At 36.9% G+C, this 22,076-nt stretch overlaps 1 protein-coding gene across 1 annotated transcript in view; it reads left to right on the plus strand.

The window, feature by feature from the left end:
- Positions 1 to 22,076, plus strand: part of LOC121417708 — a 106,879-nt gene that overhangs the window by 62,104 nt on the left and 22,699 nt on the right. The window contains exons 36-53 of the mRNA XM_041611442.1: positions 321 to 387; positions 716 to 931; positions 1,929 to 2,018; positions 2,500 to 2,669; positions 2,976 to 3,073; positions 3,523 to 3,748; positions 4,511 to 4,654; positions 6,079 to 6,248; positions 7,282 to 7,454; positions 8,402 to 8,619; positions 9,289 to 9,429; positions 10,899 to 11,083; positions 15,086 to 15,239; positions 16,140 to 16,303; positions 17,056 to 17,118; positions 18,050 to 18,152; positions 18,394 to 18,573; positions 19,820 to 19,956. Of these exons, the coding sequence (XP_041467376.1) occupies positions 321 to 387; positions 716 to 931; positions 1,929 to 2,018; positions 2,500 to 2,669; positions 2,976 to 3,073; positions 3,523 to 3,748; positions 4,511 to 4,654; positions 6,079 to 6,248; positions 7,282 to 7,454; positions 8,402 to 8,619; positions 9,289 to 9,429; positions 10,899 to 11,083; positions 15,086 to 15,239; positions 16,140 to 16,303; positions 17,056 to 17,118; positions 18,050 to 18,152; positions 18,394 to 18,573; positions 19,820 to 19,956 (2,699 nt within the window). The remainder of the gene's footprint in view (positions 1 to 320; positions 388 to 715; positions 932 to 1,928; positions 2,019 to 2,499; positions 2,670 to 2,975; positions 3,074 to 3,522; positions 3,749 to 4,510; positions 4,655 to 6,078; positions 6,249 to 7,281; positions 7,455 to 8,401; positions 8,620 to 9,288; positions 9,430 to 10,898; positions 11,084 to 15,085; positions 15,240 to 16,139; positions 16,304 to 17,055; positions 17,119 to 18,049; positions 18,153 to 18,393; positions 18,574 to 19,819; positions 19,957 to 22,076) is intronic.

Genomic DNA, 22,076 nt, shown 5'->3' on the forward strand with positions numbered 1-22,076 from the left:
ATATGTGGGACAGTGTATTTTCATTGCTTGGAGAAATACTCATTATTTGAAAGGATTACCATGCTTATTTTGCTAATTTCTCAGCCATTACACAATTTTTCCCGATTAATTTGGCACATATTAAATATTCATGTTTATTTATACTTGGGTGGTGATTTTATATTGGATTCTGTTTAGAAATCGTTACCACAAGTAATATTTAGCTGAAGCACATGGTCCTAATAAGGCAAAAGATCTTCTGTTTGTAAGAGCTCCTTAGAGTTGAGAGCCCTGTTGAATTTGTATCTAATTTTCTTGATGATATTTTATTTCATCCCCAGCATCTACAAACCTGACTGAGTCAGGGGGATTGGACATTTCGCTTCAGATCCTTTATTATGATTTTAGGTTTGTATAATGCCTTGTTCAATCTCATTTTTTTCTAAGGAAGGACGGAAGATGACTTTTATTTATCTATACCTATCTTGATAATCTGAATTTAACACTTGTTGTAACATGAAGTATCCCTCAAGGCTCCTTTTAAGGCACTTTATTTTTTTATCAATCTGAAAATGATGAGTATCATGCAGTTTACACTGCCATAGGAGATTATTTCATTTACAAGATGTTGAAGACATCACAAATCTATATTGATAGTCTGGGTTAAAAGGAATTACATGTGTTGTCCCTCAAGGATACATCATCTGACCAACTTTATTTTTCATTCTATCTACAGTGCCACTGAGGATGATTTTGATTCATCCACCAAGACTTTGAAGATATCGCCCACCTATGTCGATAGTCCCTTTCCTGCCTGGTTGAGAGAATCAGATGATCCGACCAGCGATACGTTCTCCGATTGGTTCAGGAATGTTGATAACAACTATGTCTTCGAGACCAACATTGTTATCCCTTGGTTGAATACCTCTTCTATATATGACCCTATAAATAGGTACAGTTTTCGGTATTATACAGTAGACTCTGGGTATGTCAGCCTTCCTCACAATGAATAATCATCCAACTCAAAGCATTATTTGAGACCATGGCTCCGTAACACAAAGGTTTGTCATTAATTTCAATGTGAAAGAACCGCTCTGATTGGCTCCTGGTCAGTATTTTAAACAGAGTGCACATGCAGCAATGATCTTGATTGGTCATTGATATTTAGCTATTGACTGCAAACCTTTGTGTTACAGAGCCCAGAATATGCCAAACATGCATTATTTTCATCTTCTATTAGTCAAATTTTTACAAAGTCAAGTATATATCTGTCGTCCCAAGAAAATTGACTTATACAGAATAACCTTTGCTTTAGAAAGTTTATTTAGTAATTCACAATATATTCATGCACAGTGTAATGTGTTAAATAATTATCTGCTTATGGGAGTTCATCATATGATTTACAGTAAACATTTCCAATCAATATTACATCACAAAAACAATGAAATATGCTAGGTTATACAGGTTCTCTATTATTGCACATTGATGCCATTACTACGAGACTTTATGTGGAACTTGGCCTATGTAAATTTTAAGAATGATTGCTATATTCAGTGGTTTTCATGAGGCTTAGTACCACAGTAAATTGGTCAATGGAAAGGAATTTGAATCTCTCAAGATGGCTTTCTTTTTCGTAGGACGGACTGTATTTAAATGATCGGCTGGTCATTTAGCTCTTTTTTGTTGATATCTTTGATAAATTTATGATCCAAACAAAGGACTGGGATATCGTTACTCCGGCTTTAGCTTGGCAGGTGTAATTACAGCACATATGCATTTCAAGGAATTAATTCGTACCAGGTTGGCCTACCGTTTATCCTCACCTGGGTTGAGTGCAGCATAATGTGGATCAATTTCTTGCAGAAGGAAATTATGCCATGGCTGGGATTTGAACCCATGACCCTCTATTTCAAAGTCCGAAGACTAATCCACTGATATTCTTTCTCCAGATACTGGTCCTCTTCTTATTTTCCTTTGGATGGACTTGGGTATGCAGCTGAAGACCAGAGAGATTGCTCATATGTTCTTCATAACTTTGGGTAAGTTTATATCTCAGACATTTAGCTACAATTATTTGGATCACATGTATAACTTGTGCGTTGACCAAGTTATTATCTCACAATCAGGAGGTTGGAAGTTCAAGCTCCGGCCACATTAGATCAAAAGATGTTAAAAGATTGGACTTGCTGCTACCCTGTTTGGTTTTCAGAGGGATAGAGGACCCTTGTCACCAACTCTTATGAAATGGTGCTCCTTCTAAGTTTATTTTCACTACTGGAAGAAGAAGAAAGAGAAGAAGAAGATGGAGGAGGAGGAAAAAGAGGAAAAGATAAAAGAAAAGGAAATGGAAATGAAAGAGGGAAAGGGAGAGGGAGAAGGAAAGAAAGAGGAACAAGAAAAAAGGGGAAACAAGAAGAACATATTAAAGGATGCTTAGTTTTGTTGTATTGTCATAAGTCTTAAGAGTAGTAGTTGTTTTAAGATGAAAGTTATAATATTTATTCTGCCCTCTCCTTTCAGATTTACAAGTGCAGTCCGAACCGGGATACATTTTAATGGCAGTGAGGAGATTACAGTGGGAGGAGGCGAAGAGATTTTTGTTTACGTCAATAAGATACTGGTCTTACAATCTCAGAGAGAGTATCAATCAGTCACTAAGTGCAAGAAAGTTAGTTTAGACAATGCTGATGGTAAGTTGCCTCTTTCTACTTCTCTATGTTACATATAAATTGTTAGCATTGTTGTTGAATAAGCAGATATTTTTGGTCGATTGCTGCCTCAGTTCCTCCTATAGTTGCCAGGAGATATTCTCCACAGAAAATAACGCTATGTATTTCGAAACTTTTTTGTTGTTGCTTTTGATCTTTTTGTAGATAAGACTGTTCTCCCATCTCGCCTCAAGAGGAATGCGATTACAGACCAGCATATGTCTTTTACACTTATATTGTTTTTTAGTAATATAAACATAACAGAAAGGTTGTTTGTTTTGAATGTAGGAGGTGGCACAATCACACCAGAAGAGGGCAGTATTGTAGATGGAGAATGCGTTATTACTGGGAGCGTTCCTGCAGAGGCCGTGACACTTGATCTTGTGGTAAGAAATACTTCATGGCATTGACTTAACAGGGAGAAAATTGCAGGAGAATATTTGTAATCAAATTCATTGCAAATATTATGCATTCAGCCGTAAATATATGTTGTAATTTTACAAGTGATGCATCAATTCCAGCTGTAGTAAATCAGTTTACACCCCCTGTTGCAAATAAGTCAACCTGGAAAGATAAAATTTATCGCCATCTCATTAAGTTGATGGCATTTGAAAGTTTCTGTACATTTATGCCTTTCCTTGCATACATCGGTATCATCTTAATTCATATAACTTTTGAATATCCAGAAGTTGGTGATATATATTTATATATTTTTTCTTTTTTATTTATTTATTTATCCAGATGGATATGTGCTTCAGACTACTTTATCTTCTGTTCTTATTTCATATATATATATATATATATATTTATCGATACATTGTTTTATTATCCATAGGTTGGCAATGCCTATAGATTTGATATCTTCCACACCGAAAGGCAGATGTGCAATTCAGATTTCTTCTTAGAGCTCAAGCGTTTTAATGTCATGGAAGAGGATGAGAGAATCATTGATCATTCCGTTCATATCAACGAAGGTTTGAGTGTTGACGGCATTGTCCAGACTCTCTCAGTAGCCGACTATTTCTCTACTGGACCAAATTATAATGTTTCTATTGTCAGTGGTGAGATATTTATATTATTTTCATGGGAAAAAGTATTATAGGATTAGTATGTTAACTGTAATAGACTGAGTTATTTGGACTCATCTCACAGCCGAGGGGGGCGACAGAGGTAATACGCAATTAAATTTATGAGACTGTATGGTCAATGTTTTTTCTGATGTAATAAGACTTTGTTTATATGAATTAATAATGCTAATTCATGCATAAAGAAAAAGGTCAATAAGATTGTGCGTTGCATTTCATGTACGCGTCAGCATTTAAGCGTGACTCTAAGTCATACTTAAATCTTTGTGAAACACCCCCCCTTGTGACTTATGATGGATGCGGATATTAAAGGTAAATGCTAGTTTTGGTAACGATATCAAAATGAGTTCGTACAGAATCCAATGAAATGACCACTAAAGTGTCTGTTTGTATAAATAAAACGCATGTGCCAAAGGATTCTGGAAGAAATTGTGTAATTGCTGAGAAATCAGCAAATAAGCACGGGATTCGGGTAGGGCGTCGGGCCCGCCGCCCTAAGCAATAATTATTCTTTGTCCCACGTGCGCTTATCTGTGTTGGGGATTTTCGGTGTGAACATTTTTCAGCGTAGATTTCAAGATTTCACAAAGTCCAGTTAATGTAACTGTACCAGATCTAGATCCTCGATGATATACTGGCAATTAAGCCTTGTTTTACAGACTTTCTCATGAAATCAGTGTTAACTGCAACTACTGGAATGTCTCTTTAAATTGAGTCATGTGTTCATTTTAACTGCAGGTAATGAGGCGAGGCATTTCACCATCAAGAACTATACAACAGAGAATATTAATGCTGGGATCATCCCTTCCACAGTGGAACCTACCCCTACCTACACCATAAATGGAACATCCTTTGTCACCTGTGCATTCACACCTGTACAAAGTAAGTATTGTTGGAAAACACAATGCCATTGTTTTCAATGTGACATGTGACATTTTTATCATCAACCTATTCCAGGCCTATCAACTACTCCTTCTTTCCAGGGGTTAACCCTGTTATAAAGATTTTTTGTCGACCAAAAAAGTAGCACCTCGTTTTTCCACTGAGTTAGGATAAAAAATAAATTAGCCATGAGTATTTGTGTGGTAGGGCATGGGCGGAAATCCCAGGGGGGACAGGGGGGTCGTGTCCCCCCTACTCAAAATAGTAGGGGGGACACAATATCAAATTTCCCCCCTACTATTTTGGGTCTTTGGTCTTTGGTGATGCTAAGAAATATATCACTGAAAATGGGAATAAAACGTGCGTTTTGGGACGAGATGACCTTTTTTTTTTTTGCTTGTCAAATATATTCTCGTCGAAATGACCTTAAATCTTAGGTAATACCCATTTTTTTTTTTTTTTGCTTGTCAAATATATTTGCGTCGAAATTACCTTAAATTTTAGGTAATACCCTATTTTTTTTGCTTCTAAAATTTTCCAGACCCTTGTCCCCCCTACCTTTTGGGAAAGATTTCCGCCATTGTGGTAGGGTATAGGTGTAAGAGTAATACACATGTAGTTTATAAAATCTTGTAGTTTCTCAATGTTTAAATATAAGAATGCTAAACATGTCTTGAATAAAAAAGAAAAAGTGAGGGAGACACGCCTGACATCAAGAGAAAAGAATGGTGCCACGATTAGGACTCCTTCTTCTTCCTTTTTAAATTTTGGCAGACTTGCTATTGGATCATAATGATAATGATCCAAATACATCACAATGATTTCTGTGGATGCAATCATTATGATGATGCTTATAGTGTTCATAATGGTGGTAGTGGTGATGTTGATGATGGTGATCAGTGATGATGATAGAAATAGTGATATGATGATGATTGTAACATCGATTGTATGATGAGGATGGATATGTTGATATGATAATTGCAATGATTGTGATGAATATTTTAATTATGTTTGTGATAATGATGGGAGTGATGATGATGATGATGTAGATGATGATGATGACGTGACGATGATTGTGATGATGGTGATGATGATGATAATGTTGATGGTAATGATGATGATATTGATGATGGTAATGATGATAATGATGGTGATGATGATGATGATAATGATGGTGATGGTGATGATGATGATGATGATGATAGTGGTGATGATGATGATTATGATGATAGTGATAGCGATGAAGGAGATAATGCTCTTGATGATCGTGGGAATACGGGTGACTGTAATGATGGTGATCATGATATTGGAGTAGAGTTATCTTTGGAATGATAATAATTGCAAAGTTCATGGTTATATCGATGAGAGCCCATTCAAATTCATCTTTAAGAAATTGAATAAAATCCTTATTCATTCTCCCCTAGTTCCTGAGCCTGATGAAGCTGGCATCCAGGAGTACGACGTCTACACTGATCAAGTTCTTCTCACCATTGAGAACGAAGTGGACTACGAAGTCGCCTACGATTACCTCCTCATCATCAGCGTTGAAGATAATAACTCATCTCCGCCTCGATCAGGAGAAATAGCCGTTCAGGTATGTTGTCGGCTGGGGGAGGGGTGTTTTCACAAAGATTTTAGTTTACTTAAAAATCGTCCATTCACCAGTTATAGACAAAATTAGCACCACTTATGTTGAATATCTACATGGAGGTTATAGATTGGAATCGCTTACGCAAATTATTTCCCAGTTTTTCATGATATCGATTTCACTATGCTACTTTCAACCCAGAAGCCAGTGGAAACTGAATGTGGAACATGATCAGGGGGATAATGAAATTCAGTGAGGATCTTTAAGGGTATTGAATCTAATAGAGGACGTGGGTGTTTCATATAGCTATGTGTCAGTCATTACTTTACAAATGGCTGGTGATTCTTTCTTTGAAAATACATCAACACCACTGGAAATGTAATGTGTATCATTTACCGCCAGACAAGGGACCACCAGTCGTTCTTAAAGTCGGTCGTAACTTTCGAACAGCTTTGTAAGTTAAGAGTGACTTTGAATGACTGGTGATCCTTTCTTATGGTAAATGGTATGTGTATTGGTGATGGTTTAGTGCGTAAGAAAGGATAACTAATCGTTCTTAAAGTCGCTCTTAACTTACGAACAGCTTTATGAAAAGGCCCCCTGAGTTATTTGGTGGCATCTCGAAGGTAGGGACGTGGGATATAATCCAGTAATCCACTTTCAATTGAATAGAGCTAGGTTATTTTAATGCATCTCACAGCCGGGGATGGGGGGCAGCAGAAATCAACCTAATCCACTTTTATTCAAATAGAGTTTGGTTATTTAGACCCATCTCATTTCTGAGAGGGGGGAAATCAATCTCATCTGATTTTTAATGGAAGAGAGCTGGGTTATTTGGAAGCATATAACAGCTGGAGAGGGGGGGAGCTAGAATCCATCTTGGCCATCAACCAAGTCCGGCAAAGAAGTCAAAGCCTGAAAGCCACATCTTCTATAATCATCAAAATTGTATAGTCATCTATTAAAAAAAAAATTTCAATCAGTCATGACTATGCTAATTTATGTGTACTCATTATTTTTTGGATGTTCTTTCTTTCAGATCTATGTTGATGATATCAATGACAACTGTCCGATCTTCAACGGCAATGACAGCTTTGAGTTCTTCCCACTCCCTGTCCTGAACAATGCTGAGTTAGCTGTTGTTAATGCTACTGATCAGGATTCAGGGATCAATGCCGAACTTACTTACCTCTCCAATACACTATCAGAAGAGTGAGTATTGAGTTAGCGTGACCCAGTGATTATAATAACTTGTATTTCCCTGGAAATCCACTTCAGCTATCAACTGTTCTTCAAGCGGGCCGCTTCAGAACATAACATATTCTTAATCTCATAGAGCGCCTGACAAAGCAGAAATTACCATTTTTTTTTCTCTTGCCCTCATAGCTTTGCAAGATGCTTTTCTAACAGCGAGTTTCAGGTCACATGATCAATTTCAAAGGTCATTTAGGGTCAATAAATTAAAAATTTCATTATCTTGTGAATGGCCTTCTGTAAATAACCATTCATCATACTTATTTCAAAGCCAGCATTGCTATGTTGAGTAGCGTAATGCAGACGAGACTGCCAGAGGCACTCCACTTATTTGTATTCTGTGACCTACTTTTAATCTTGCATTGTTATCTTTATAGCTTATGATTATATCTGATACTTTGACATTCAAGGGAAAGACATAGATAATTTGAAATTTAGGTGTTGTACTGTTCTACATGTCCTAAAAAGGCTTTAAAGTTTTTCTTTAATATTTCTCGAAAATCATATAATCAAATGTAAAATGAATGGAATACAATACGTACAATATATACAAGTATAGAAAACAAAATAATGATGATAATAGTCAATTCTTGTATAGCTCATAACACATGAATAACGTCTTGATGCGCTTCCAAAGGACTTGGAAATTATTACCCTGGCTGTAGCTCAAGCAGCCTTTCCCGCGTTTGGCATTTTAAGGAATAAATTCCTGCCAGGTGCTACGAACCCACAACCCTCCGTTTCAAAGTGCGGAGACTAATCACCTGGGCCACAACGCTCCAGATATTGATAAAGATATAAATAAACTCATTATGCCATGATCTATCAAGATCAACAATAAACTTACTTCGTTGCATATTCATAGTGCATCTACCTTAATGAATGTATTTTTTTTCTCTTTATAGACGCATCGGGAACTCATCTTTCTTCCAGGTGGAGATGATCGTCGCAGTCGTAGATGGTGGTGTCCCAGTCCGAGGGGACGTTGCTAATGTCAACCTGACTATCAGTGAAACCTGCCTCTACGATGTATTAGGAGAACCGATAGAGACCATTATCTACACCAATGAAACCACAGGTGGTCTCTTTCTAAGGGTGCCCAAGTATTACCTCTTTGAATATGGTAAGTTATAATGGGTGTTAGATAGTTGAGACTATCACCTTTACCGATGAAATCACCGGTGGTCTCTTCATGAGGGTGCCCAAATATTACCCCTTTGAATCTATCATCTACTTATTTTAATATGCGGAGTTCTGATAAGTGTTAGATAGCTGAAAACTTTGTCTACTTCTTTGAATGTGCTAAGTTCTAATAAGTGTTTGATAGATGAACCCATCACCTATTTGAATGAAGCAAGTGAATGAAACCACATGGGCTTTCTTCCTTTGGATGCCCAAGTATTATCTCTTTGAATATGGTAAGTCATGTTTAGATAGCTGAAACTGCAACTTTACCAATGAAACAACCCAAGCTGAAATTGTCTACTTGTGGTCTATTTCTGGAGGGTGCCCAGAGTTACCCTTTTAAATATGGTAATTAATGGTGGGTGTTGGATAACTGAAATTATCCACTGGAGGGGTTGTCCTTAGGGTACCTAATATCCCTTTTTTAACAGGGAAGGTGATCATGAGAGTTAGGTAGCTGAAATGATCTAGAGGAGAGTTTTTCAATTGGGCACCCAATTATTACCTTGTTGAATGGATGTGGTAGGTCATCACAAGTGTTAGATAGCTGAAACTATCACCTGTACCAATTAAACCACATGAAAATGATTTCAATTTTGCTTTCTAGATTGCCGGGATGCCCGAGGTATGGCCAACGGAGTGATTCAAGAAGCTCAGCTCTCCTCTTCGAGCAACACCAATAACAAATACGATCCTGACAGGGCGAGGCTCAACCTCAAACCAGATGCTGATATCCCAGCTGGATCAGGTATTTCACCATCAAGGTTCAGTCTAACATTATTGATTATAGCGGAGTTAGTGCTGATGTAAATGATAGTGATGTTGGTGATGTAAATGATAGTGATGTTGGTGATGTAAATGACCGTTATGTTCGTGATTGGTACAGTGAAAAGCTTGTAGGGCGTAATGATCATGATTACGATCCAGATTGGATGAGGCTCAAGTGATGATCAAATCCTGACATACCATTTGATCAGGTTATTATAATAATAATAATATAGGTATATTTACCCAGGGAAGCTGCTTCAGTTCCGAAAACTGTTCTCCCAGCGGGCCCTGCTATTATTATTACCCCGGCTTTAGCTGGGCTGCCAAGGCGCTCAAAAAATTCAAGGAATTTCTTCCTACCGGGTACCCATTCATCTCACCTGGGTTGAGTGCAGCACAGTGGATAAAAATTTCTTGCTGAAGGAAATTACGCCATGGCTGGGATTCGAACCCACGACCCTCTGTTTCAAAGTCCGAAGACTAATCCACTGGGCCACAACGCTCTACATTGTGCACTTTTCATGCGGGATTGAAATGAATCCAATGAACGGAGTAATAATATGCTGTATTATATTATTGTGTTCATGTGGTGGTGAGGAAGGTGATGCTGAAGGTTGCTGGGGATGGGATGGTTATGATGATGATTATGGATTCCATCCTGATAATGCAAGGTTCAAGTCCAAGTCATTGTGTACCATTTTGATCAGGTGATGCTCAGATGAATGTCTGGGGTGGTGGTGATGTTGAAAATTTACAGCTACAGAAAGAAAATATTAGTGGTGTGATTAAACTTTTTGTTATCCACAATCATGAACATTAACCTGTTAGGGTTGATTGGTTTAATCCTGATAATGCAAGGCACAACTGAAAAACCAAATTGATATATAATATAGGATTCGTATAGCGCACGTATCCACCTTGCTAGGTGCTCAAGGTGCTCCTATATTACCCCGGCTGAGTTCGTCTACCGATATGGTGCTCACAGCTTTTTCAGGAATTACTTCCTGCAAGTACCCTTTACCTCACCTGATTTGATTGCAGCACAATGTGGGTAAATTTGTTGCTGAAGGAAAACACGCCATGGCTTGGAATCGAACCCCCGTCCTTCAGATTGAAAGACGAGAGTCTTAACCACTAGACCACGATGCCGCCACATACATGTAAATCCACACATGCAAGTGATATCATAACTTTCCTCCTTACACCACTGGTAATAAATCGTCACACGGCTGGCAGAAGGGCGTTAGCTCAATTTCCTACAAAAAAATTGCTTATTTTCAGTGCTATATGACTGAGGTTTGATAGCTCTTTCATTTGGTATAACTGTAATTGCCTACAATAATGTAATAATAACGTAATCACGTGTTGTAAAAGGGTACTTTCCAGAGCTTGTGCTCATTAACGTCCTGCCAGCCATACGACAAATATGCTCTATTATTCATTCCATAGGTTGGGTACCCGCATCATCAGATACGAATCAATGGATACAGATCGACATGGAGGAAATAACAATCTTCTCAGGAGTATTAACCCAAGGAAGCAGTGACTTGGAATACTGGGTGGAGACGTTTGAGGTTGCCGTTAGCAACGATACCTCCAGCTGGTCTTACATCATGGAGGATGGCAGTACAAAGGTATGATATGAAAAGGATTGGAGAGTGCCAATCAGGCCGGGTAATAATTGTGGAGGTCTAACAGGGTTATTGTATGTCCCCTCTTTTATTCCTAAGTCGACCCTCCCTGCTCTTGGGGGACCTTGATTAAAGCTTTGCCTACCATGTTCTATTTAGTAATTTCTTTCACAGCTTATTTGAATAAAAAAGCTTGCCAAAGCTGTTATACATATCAATGATTCAGATTATATATATGTGTGGCGTCGTGCGATAACCAGACTATTGGTGAGAAACAATAAATGCGCTAGGACGTCATTTAAATACGCGTGTCATCAAACTTTTGTCTGGCGTGCGTCGTGAGGAAAAACAAAACAAACAACCCGCGGGAAATAAAAAAAAATGTCAGGCGCATTTTTATTTTTCAGAACAGTGGATATTTGCTCGATATATTTGGTGGCGGGTTCGGATATATGTTGATTGGATTTAATTCCCCTGGCTCAAACTCATGAAGGTAAGTTGAATTATGTTGCAGATTGAGTTGTTTTGTTAGATTCATTGATAATTGTGATGCGAGGAATATGGCAACTTAACACTTGAATGTGAATTTTGTGTTGCGTATTTATGTGGATCGATCGAGAGAGAGCTTTTTAGGAACTTCAAATTACATGCGACTGCTGAAGCGATTCGCGGTATTTGTCCGGGCCTTTGGCGGCCTTTTTAAGATCTAACTTATGTCTGCCTAGGCTATCAACTAGATCTGCACCAACTTAGATAGTCCGTCGTTTCATACTTGTATGTAGCGACGGACTATCTAAGTAGGTGCGGACGGGTTATGTTATTTTGTATGTAACATAGCCATTTAAGTTAAATCTATCACATGCAATAAGTTTGTAAAAATATATATTTAAAAAAATCAAAATTGGACAAGGAGTAAAAAAGCCATGATAATTTAAAGATATGGATTATTTCGGTGAAACAGTTCTATGCATGATTTTTTATGAATTTACTTGACAAACTTATGCAAAGATGTTCCAACTTGAATGTTATTTTGTATATCATTACATGAAATTATGTTTGTTCTATTTTCCGCCTCCAAGACTAGATATTAATGAATGCAAAAAGGGTGATTTATCATTCACACACGTATGACAAAATAAATAAGTATGATTTTATGTTTTGACATAAGAAAAATTAAAGTAGGGATGTGACATCATCAGCCCATCTAGCGAATATTTATTAAGACGTGCTTATATTGCATGAAAAACCCTTTGAGATCTAGTTATCAGATTTTGATGAAATTTGCAGCATTTGCTTGTTGTATCTTAGTACGTTTGATGAGATCATTTTAAGCTCGAAGTATCCTTTTTAATTATGGACATTTTTCAAATCCCCTTCCAAAACAAATTCTTATTTGTCGGACTTCTGATTTTAATTTTTTTTCAGAGGGGGTGGGGTTCATTTGTATGAGGTTTACCAAAACTGTGCAAATGATATCGAAATTATAACTAGAAAACAGATTGTCACAATTTATAAGAAATTTATTCAAAAATAACAATATATATATATATTTTTTTTTTTTTTTGGGGGGGGTTATTTCTTATTTTTTCTACCATCTAGTCGAGCTACATTACATGAGGTTCACCAACTTTCTACACAAAATCATTCAATGTTTTGAAAAAGAAATATTTTTTGAAAATAAAAGAAATATATATTTTTTAAGTCTTTTTTAAAAATAAACTTCAACTCTGAAAATTTGTTAACTAATTGGCCTTTATTTCGTTATGTGAAGCATGTTAAAGGCACATCATGGATCTACAGAGCAACTGTATTAGTGCAGTGAGGACAAGGCATCTCAGAACCACAATGCAGCTGACATCCGCCATGCAATTTTTCTTTTACCCAACAATAGTTTAATCTTATTATTTTTGGTAGAAAAATATGACATCAGCGAGTACTTCCACCATTACTAGAAATACAAATAACATTTACACACAGTCAAAGAGTGAAATTTTAAATATCATGTTGTTGATAAATGTCCATGAATCATGAAGAAATAAGAGTGTAATGTGACTGTTTTTATAACACATTAATATCGGTGAACTTTTCAATTGCATTCATCAAACATGCAGATTCGAGTCATCGGAACGTGGAATTTTTAAGACCGGGACATCAAGAAAGCAAACAATGCAGAGGACGAAAATTATCCCTTTTGGTGACCCTGCTGACATACTCTCTCAGATACTCCCATATATATGAACTGGATTTTCCAAATAGAAGGAATAGGATATATGGAAAGATCTTAGATGATGACAAGGCACCTCGGCCTCCTCGGTTGGGGAGGAAATTGAAAAATAAATACATGTTTTTCTTTGAATGAACAAACTCTATGAAATTTTTCGATTAAAAAACATTAAACTTAATTTATAACGTTTGCTGACCCATTAGAAGGATGTCATTGTAAAAAATTGAAATGTGGTAAGTTTGCTACTGTATTAAGGAGTGTGTAATAATACTAAAGGCACACACTAAGGAGAGATTGTCGTGTTTAATATCCTTTTTAGTGCAAATTTGGACAGTGGAGAGCGATGCACATCCCTGAGTTTTGCTAATACTGCTGCATAGAAAAGAGTAAATGTATGTAGTCTCTTCCATATCAATAATTAACCTCTGAAATTATATTTTTATTCAAGCATTAGATGTTTACAACGCATTTCATTCACACGTGTACAGAGTGTAGCATAGAAAAGAAGATTATGTATTTGTGATTTTGTTAGTTATAATACCTGTCGTTTTAATATGTGGAGACAAGTTTTTATGCAAATTTTTTTTTCTTTTTAAACGAAGTGCCAAAAAATCATAATCCTTCAGTGATCCATATAATTTGGCACTAATTTGTGAAATATATTTCCATGACTGCCCCATCCCTAAAAAGAAACCAACTGTGGCCCATTTCAAGAAATGTTGGTAATTATGATCCCTTGCTCGAATGAAAACAGTGAAACTTCTGCTTCCTGATTCGCTCGTTCAATGAAAGTTGATATTTCGTCAAGAGTTGCTGTCATATTAAACCTTTATGAAATGTAGCTCACATCAGCTTTATTGCCACATAAAAAAAACTTTTGCAACATTGAATTTTGTTTGTGTTTATTTTCCAAAGCTTAAGCATGATTTTTTTAGATTTTACTTTGCGAGAAAGTAAAGTACGGACAAACAGCAAGGTAGTGTCTTTTTTTTTTGGGGGGGGGGCTTATGGGCAGGGACGAATCTAGTAGGGTAGAGGTGGGCTGGGGCTTTGGCCCCACTTTTTTATACCTAGAACGCATGTATAAACATGTAAAAAAATACCAAATTCGTTTGCATGGACAGCCCCCTCCTATTTTCGAAAATTTTCTGCGGCGTATGTGGGGGTGGGCACCCCCCACAAAATAATGATAAGCTGTCCCCCCCAACAAAAAAAAGAATTCAGATAAATAATCCAACCCCATCTGCCCCTGGTCATTGGATCTGGTGATCTCCTCCCATGTTAAAACTACGCGCTATGACGAATGTAGTATGACAAATGGTCTCCATAAGGGTTTTTTGCATATAATGTGAGTGTGTGGGTGTGGGTGTGGTTGAATATGCATAATAATTTGTTTTATTGTATTCGCCTCGGTGTGTATGTATGAAATTATGTCTGCACTACAAAGATCACCTCGCCTAGGCCAGGTATGTTGGGCGTTACAAGAGAACCAACATTTCCCTATCATGAAAAGATGAATAATATGCCAGACTACCATGACTACCCTTACAGCCAGGCAGGGGGGGGGGTACCCCTGATTCAATTGGCCATATCTCTAATTTAAACATGAATTAGACTCTAATATTTTGTATACACATTGTACATGTGTCCAGGTACGAGAAAACATAAAAACACCGAAATCCAAAATTTCACCTATAATACCCATTTTCCCAGGATGGCTCACATATATGCATATGAAGCAAAGAATATTTTATTGATTAATTTACATATATCTCCTCCAGACTTTTACAGGAAACTCTGACCAGAACACAGTGAAAAGAAATATCTTTGATGAAGTCTACGCTCGTTATATCAGAATTTATCCTCAGTCGTGGAATGATGAGATTGCTCTCAGACTTGAGCTGCTTGGGTGTACTCCGGAAAGAAGGTTTAGACGTAAGTATAAGTGTGAGAGCCGTGGTGTAGTGGTTCTGACTCCTGCCTTGTAAACAGAGGGTCGTGTGTTCGATTCCTACCGCGGTCTACCGCCCTTTGGCAAGACGTAAGTCCACACTTTGCCACTCTCGACCAAGGTGCTAAATGGGTACCCAGTAGGATGCGAAAGATATTGTATGTTTGATTTTGCCACAGTCATAATGAGGCTGCAATGAATGCAAGGAATGTTCCCCAGGGAGTGGAAATTGTGCACTTTTCATGCGGGATTGAAATGAATCCAATGACCGGGGTAATAATATACTCTAACGCGGTTTGAGCCATTCTGGGAAAATCGTTCTATAAAAATTGGCCATATTAAGCATTCTGATGGTGAGATGAGAGTTAAAGTATAGTTTGTTATGGCAAAATTATCAAATTCTGTGAGATAATCATGCCAAAATCAATCTGTTTAGCTAACTTCGTCAATTCAGGGGTGCTGAATCCAAAAAACTTTGGTACCATTTTTTTCTGACCATGTCTTCATCCGCCATTTTGAATTTGAAAAATGGCCCCATAGAATATTGAATTCTAGCTATATATGTCCGGTTGTGAGCATGATGGAAGGTTCAACTTTAGGGGACATGACTCGATTGTGATGTCTTACATTCACATTCACCGTTAGTTTAAATGGCGGATCAATTTGACCAGCAGCCATTTGTAATTCAAAATGGCCGCCATCACATACACATTTTGATTTACATATCTCATTACAAGCATCTAAACTGATTAAAACTGGTGAGTGAAACAACATAATTCCATCCATTCTCCGTATAAAAATTGTCCCTAATAGTTGATCGTTTGGATTGGAAGCCATATTTTCATTTGGTAATTATTATTCATTATTATATTTTATTCTTGCAGATTTATCGCAGTGCGAGCGATGTGAGACAACCAATTACTGTATAGGAGACGGTCTCCAGCGTCCTTGTGGTCGATGTGACCCGCCCTCTGATGATTGCGATCGATCTCCCACTGAACACTCCTTCGGTCATGCTTCAGAGTGTACTACATGTCCAATAGGATGGGTAAGGTTCACAAAGTATTGTGATATATCCAATCAATTGTAACTATGGAAATCCATCCGGTGTCATTCGTTATAAATGAAAGACCTGTTTTGAAACAGAGGAAAACACAATTTTTTAAAGAGTTCAATGCATGCTTGAGCATGCAGTTCTGCTCAAAAGTTAGTGAACCCACCACAGAATTCACTCCTTCATGCTGAGTGTTGAATGTAGACAACAACACTACAATGTTTGGCGAGCCCAGAGAAACAAACTTTTATCACCTACCTCCATAATGAAATAGATTAAACATGGCAGAACTTGAACACTTCAAATATGTTCATATTATGGTGAGGTTCACTATTGAACACCACTGTATATTGTTGTTACAGAATGCTGGAATTGCTTGCTTTCCATAGTTGAGATTAATTGAATCAATTGTAACTATTAGATCGATCATAACTTTTCCAACCATTCTGAGTTTTTTTAAAAAAAAATTTGACTTTTGATAATCCTTGATCTTGTTTTAGTATGATTTCATATTTTTCTTGATGATTATTCCACACACTCTCATGAGAAACTCTGTTGCAAAATAATGTGGGGGAAAAACACCATAACTGCATTCTGAATTTCAAAGACAAAGCATGTGTTAAATAATTGATTAGCCAATAATATCTCAATAATTATTTTTGCTCCTTTACATGTATATTATAATATAAACAGAAGGCAATCACATTTACCTATAAAAAATATTTTTTTTTTTACATGTATGGCAGCTCTGTGAAGATGGTTATGCAACCCATTGCCCAACTTATACATATGCAACCTGTAATACAACGGTAAGTAAATTTCATTTAACAGTGGTGACATTGAGCACAAATTAGTTTGTTTGTTAAAGGAAAAATGTTGATTTGAATCAATAGAGAAAAACAAATGAACCTAATGCTCATCAAAATCGGATGTAAAATAAGAAAAATATTTCGCTTAAAAGAAAGTTAAATGCACATATCGTGGTTGCATGCAAATGAGGGGACTAATGACACCATCCACTCACTATTTCTTTTGTATGTCATTACATGAAATGTGACATAATTTAATTTTCTCCGCATTGTCCTGTGAAATCCCTTAGACCAAGTCACCTCAATTACAATTTTTTCCTAGTCTTTTTTTTCTGCAAAACTCAAACTTTTATTGACAAAATTGGGATTATATTATAAGTTTTTAACTTTTTAAATGATCCCCCAAATTTACATAATACTGTTACTCTTCTTGTCTGATTTAAGTATTGTTCATATTTTGGTTTGTTTCATGTAGTCTATATTTTCTTTAAGCATTGGAATATGCATATGTATATAATATTCTACTGTGATCTGTAATGCCATCTTTACACTGTTTTTATTGTTCTTTTTATGAAGTGTGGAAATAAATGAATAAATCAATAAAAGAACCCAAATTTTTATTCCTCAACATTATTATCCATCCCTCGGATAGGATGTTAAATGGAGGCCCCGTGTAGAGGAGAGTCACCGCCTTTGCACGTTAAGAACCCACTGCACTATTCGTATAAGAGTAGGGGGAAACCCCGGTGTAGTGGTCCACCTGCATCCCCCCAATCAGTTATATCGGGAGGAGAGACCTGCGGGTCATAGTGATTCAGTTTGCTTTTCGCCTCCCAGGCACAGGTGACGCCAAACAAAATGATAATAATAATATTGAGGGGTTAGAAATAATACTTCTATTTGTGTGTTTTCTCCCCCTGACTTTGTCTAGTATTGCCCAAGTGAATGTACGACCTGTGAGTCTGGATCAGCATGCTTCGATGGGATTAAGTCAATATGTGGAACTGGAACATTCTCATTGGGTTATGATACAGGTGAATATAACTATGCATATATGCCTGCAGTCAAGATAATACGATAGAGAGTGAGAGAAAGGAAACAGATAGAGAGAAAAAAATAAAGAGAGAGGGAAAATCAGGTGCATTAAAGAATAAATATTGCATTAAATTTTTTAGTGAAAATGTAAAGATGTTTAAAGGGTGAACGAATTGACTGCTGCTGGTTTCGTATTGCTTTGAAATTAATTAATGTATGATTAATTTGTGTAATATGCAGAGTTCTGCAAAGCGTGTGCCCCGGGTTCTTACAACGACCAGACCGAGCAGTCTGAATGCACATGCTGTGATAGCGGGTTCAGTAGCACTGAAGGCAAGACGGAGTGCGCCCCCTGTCAGATTAGCGAGTACTCAGAAGGAAGCTGCGACCTCTGCAAGACATGTCTGTCTGAGACTGACTGTGAGTATAGTCCTCCGAACCTTCAATCAGTGTTTCAAGTCTCAATAATGTTTCTAGTGTTATTGCGATACTGATGATTATTATTATTGATAACTTGATAGATGGATGGGTAGGTAGGTAGGTAGGTAGGTAGGGAGGGAGGTAGATAGATAGATAGATTGATTGATAGATCGATAGATCGATAGATGGATAGGTAGATAGATAGATGGATAGATACATTTTCAAAATGACACACAAATCAAAAACATAAATTATATGATCTTTGAAAATATAGATAAAACTGGTAACAGTAATAATAGTATTGAAAATGATATTAGTAATTATGATAATAATGACAATATAGTTATGAATTGTGATTGATGTAAATAATAATTATTGTAAAAAAGTTTTTAAATATCTTATTTATACCCATAAACCCTGAAATATTGTAAGGAATATGCCTTATGAGTTCCATGACATTTAAAGGACAATCTCTGTTTATAAGCAAACAGGAAACCTTGCCTAATCTTTACATTACTTTGAACCAAAAACTCCATAATAATCCCAACTTAAACCATGTGCCCTCTGAGATATTAAGGCGAGGGAAGCACTTCATCAACATTTCCGTCCCACAAGTTGTCAGGTCTGACAACTTTTCCTTGGATTATGATTGGCTGGGAGGCACTGTTACCTTAATGACTGTCAGATAAAACCGTACTTGTCGGATGAAAACCTCTGAAAAGTACTCTCATGAAATGCTCCCCGCAGGGGCAAATGTTGTCGAAGTATAACTATATTGTTTCACTGCCTTTTGACCCACCCGAATTGTCTTTTACCACTTTATGTCTCTCTTTTACAGTTATTATTATGTTATGATTCTTGGATCCCAGTCTTTGGAAGTCATTGGCTCATGCTGCGCCCCCCCCCATATTCTGATATCCATCTTAATAATTATACTTGCTTATATAGCGCTTAATACTTACTTTGTCAGAAGTCTCTAAGCGCTCTACGGTATATGCAGCATAATTACCCTGGCTTTAGCAGTGCAGCTGTTACGCGCGCTGCGTTTCAAGGAATAAATTCCTGCCAGGTACCTATTTACCTCACCTGGGTTGAGTGCAGCATGCATCGTGTTTATATCCTTTTTGTACCTTTACTCCTATAAAATGTAATTTGATTCTTCCTATTTGACTTGTATGTTGTTTGTTTTGAAGAAAATTTGGAATAAATTAAAACGGAATGATTGATATTCTCTTTTTGGATCTAGGTCCATGCTTTACCAGTACAGGACCGTGCACTGAGGGTGTGGTGTGTGTGAATACCGGAGGAGACGGGACATACCGGTGTCTTGATTGCCCCAAGGGGTACACCGGTACTGGTGATAATTGTGTGGATATAAATGAGGTAAGATAAGGGGGTGGCTAGGGAAGGCGGGGCGTAGTTAAAGAAAGAAGGAAGGTGCGATGTATACAGATCTCTGCAGAGATGGGACAAACAGTACCGTTTTGGCGTATTTACTACGTTTTTGTAGCCAAAACAAGACAGCATTTGTTTTTTTTTAGAAAATCGTGTTTTATTGAAAAAAATAATCTCTATATGAAGAGCTCACTTGCAAAAGGGGTTAGGTCCATTTTTCATCAAATTTGAATTTTTATCTCACCTGTGAAGCAAAGTGAGACTATAGGCGCCGCTTTTCCGACGGCGGCGGCGGCGGCGGCGTCAACATCAAATCTTAACCTGAGGTTAAGTTTTTGAAATGACGTCATAACTTAGAAAGTATATGGACCTAGTTAATAAAATTTGGCCATAAGGTTAATCAAGTATTACTGAGCATCCTTTCAGAGTTTCATGTCACATGACCAAGGTCAAAGGTCATTTAGGGTCAATGAACTTAGACCATGTTGGAGGAATCAACATCGAAATCTTAACCTGAGGTTAAGTTTTTGAAATGTCATCATAACTTAGAAAATATATGAACCTAGTTCATGAAACTTGGACATAAGGTTAATCAAGTATCACTGAACATCCTGCATGAGTTTCACGTCACATGACCAAGGTCAAAGGTCATTTAGGGTCAATGAACTTTGGCCGAATGGGGGATATCTGTTGAATTCCCATCATAACTTTGAAAGTTTATGGATCTGATTCATGAAACTTGGACATAATAGTAATCAAGCATCACTGAAAATTTTGTGCAGTTTCAGGTCTCATGATTAAGGTCAAAGGTCATTTAGGGTCAATGAACTTTGGCTGAATCGGAGTATCTGTTGAATTACCATCATAACTTTGAAAGTTTATTGGTCTAGTTCATTAAACTTGGACATTAGAGTAATCAAGCATCACTGAAAATTTTGTGCAAGTTTCAGGTCTCATGATTAAGGTCAAAGGTCAATGAACTTTGGCCGAATTGGGTGTATCTGTTGAATTACCATCATAACTTTGAAAGTTTATGGATCTGATTCATGAAACTTGGACATAATAGTAATCAAGCATCACTGAAAATTTTGTGCAAGTTTCAGGTCTCATGATTAAGGTCAAAGGTCATTTAGGGTCAATGAACTTTGGCAATGTTGGGTTTTTTTGTTAAATAACCATCATATCTCTGTAAGTTTGTTGGTCTAGTACATAAAAAGTGGACATAAGAGTAACCATGTATCACTGAACATCTTGTGCGAGTTAGAGTAGTATTCAAAGTCAGCACTGCTGCTATATTGAACCGCGTGATGCAGGTGAGACGGCCAGAGGCATTCCACTTGTTTGCCTTACTGTATAGACTTTTATGAGCTCTGTAAGATGATACCAAAGAAAAGTTAAAATTCCCATTGAAAAGTGGTCTTAAATGGCAAAGAAAAATCACTTTTTTTCAAAAGGGGTTAGGACAATTTCAGTTTAGTTGCAAAAGGGGTTAGGTCCACACAGAATTTTTTTTGGAAAAGAATATTTACAAAAATATGAAGACAGGTGGATTTCTTTTTTACCCAATTTTATGTTCTCATGGTAGGGTATCACGAAAATTTAGTTTTGCATAAGAATATTGCAATATGGGAGAATAACAAAAATGATCTCCTTGGAGTGGACCTAACCCCTTTTGCAAACAAACTATTCTGAAGAGCTCATTTGTCAAAAAGGGTTAGGTCCATTGTTCATAAATTTTTATTGTGTTCTGTCTCAAAACCTTTTTTTTTTTTTAGTCGTTCTGATGAAAACAACAAAAATTTAAAATTCACATGAAAACGTGAATAAAAGTGATAAAGACAAATCACCTTTTTAATCAAAATAGATTGGATTCATTTCAGTTTAGTTGCAAAAGGGGTTAGGTCCACAAAGATAATTTTGAAATGAATATATAGGAAAAAAATGAAGACAGGTAGATTTCTTTTATACCCAATTTTATGTTCACATGATAGGGTAGTACAGCATGACAATTTAGTTTCTCGTAAGAGTATTGCAGTAAGTGAGAATAAAAAACATGTTTTTTCTTAGAATGGTAAAAAGTGGACCTAATCCCTTTTGCAACTAAACTC

Source organism: Lytechinus variegatus, chromosome 6 (assembly GCF_018143015.1).
Source record: "Lytechinus variegatus isolate NC3 chromosome 6, Lvar_3.0, whole genome shotgun sequence".
NCBI lineage: Eukaryota > Metazoa > Echinodermata > Echinoidea > Temnopleuroida > Toxopneustidae > Lytechinus > Lytechinus variegatus.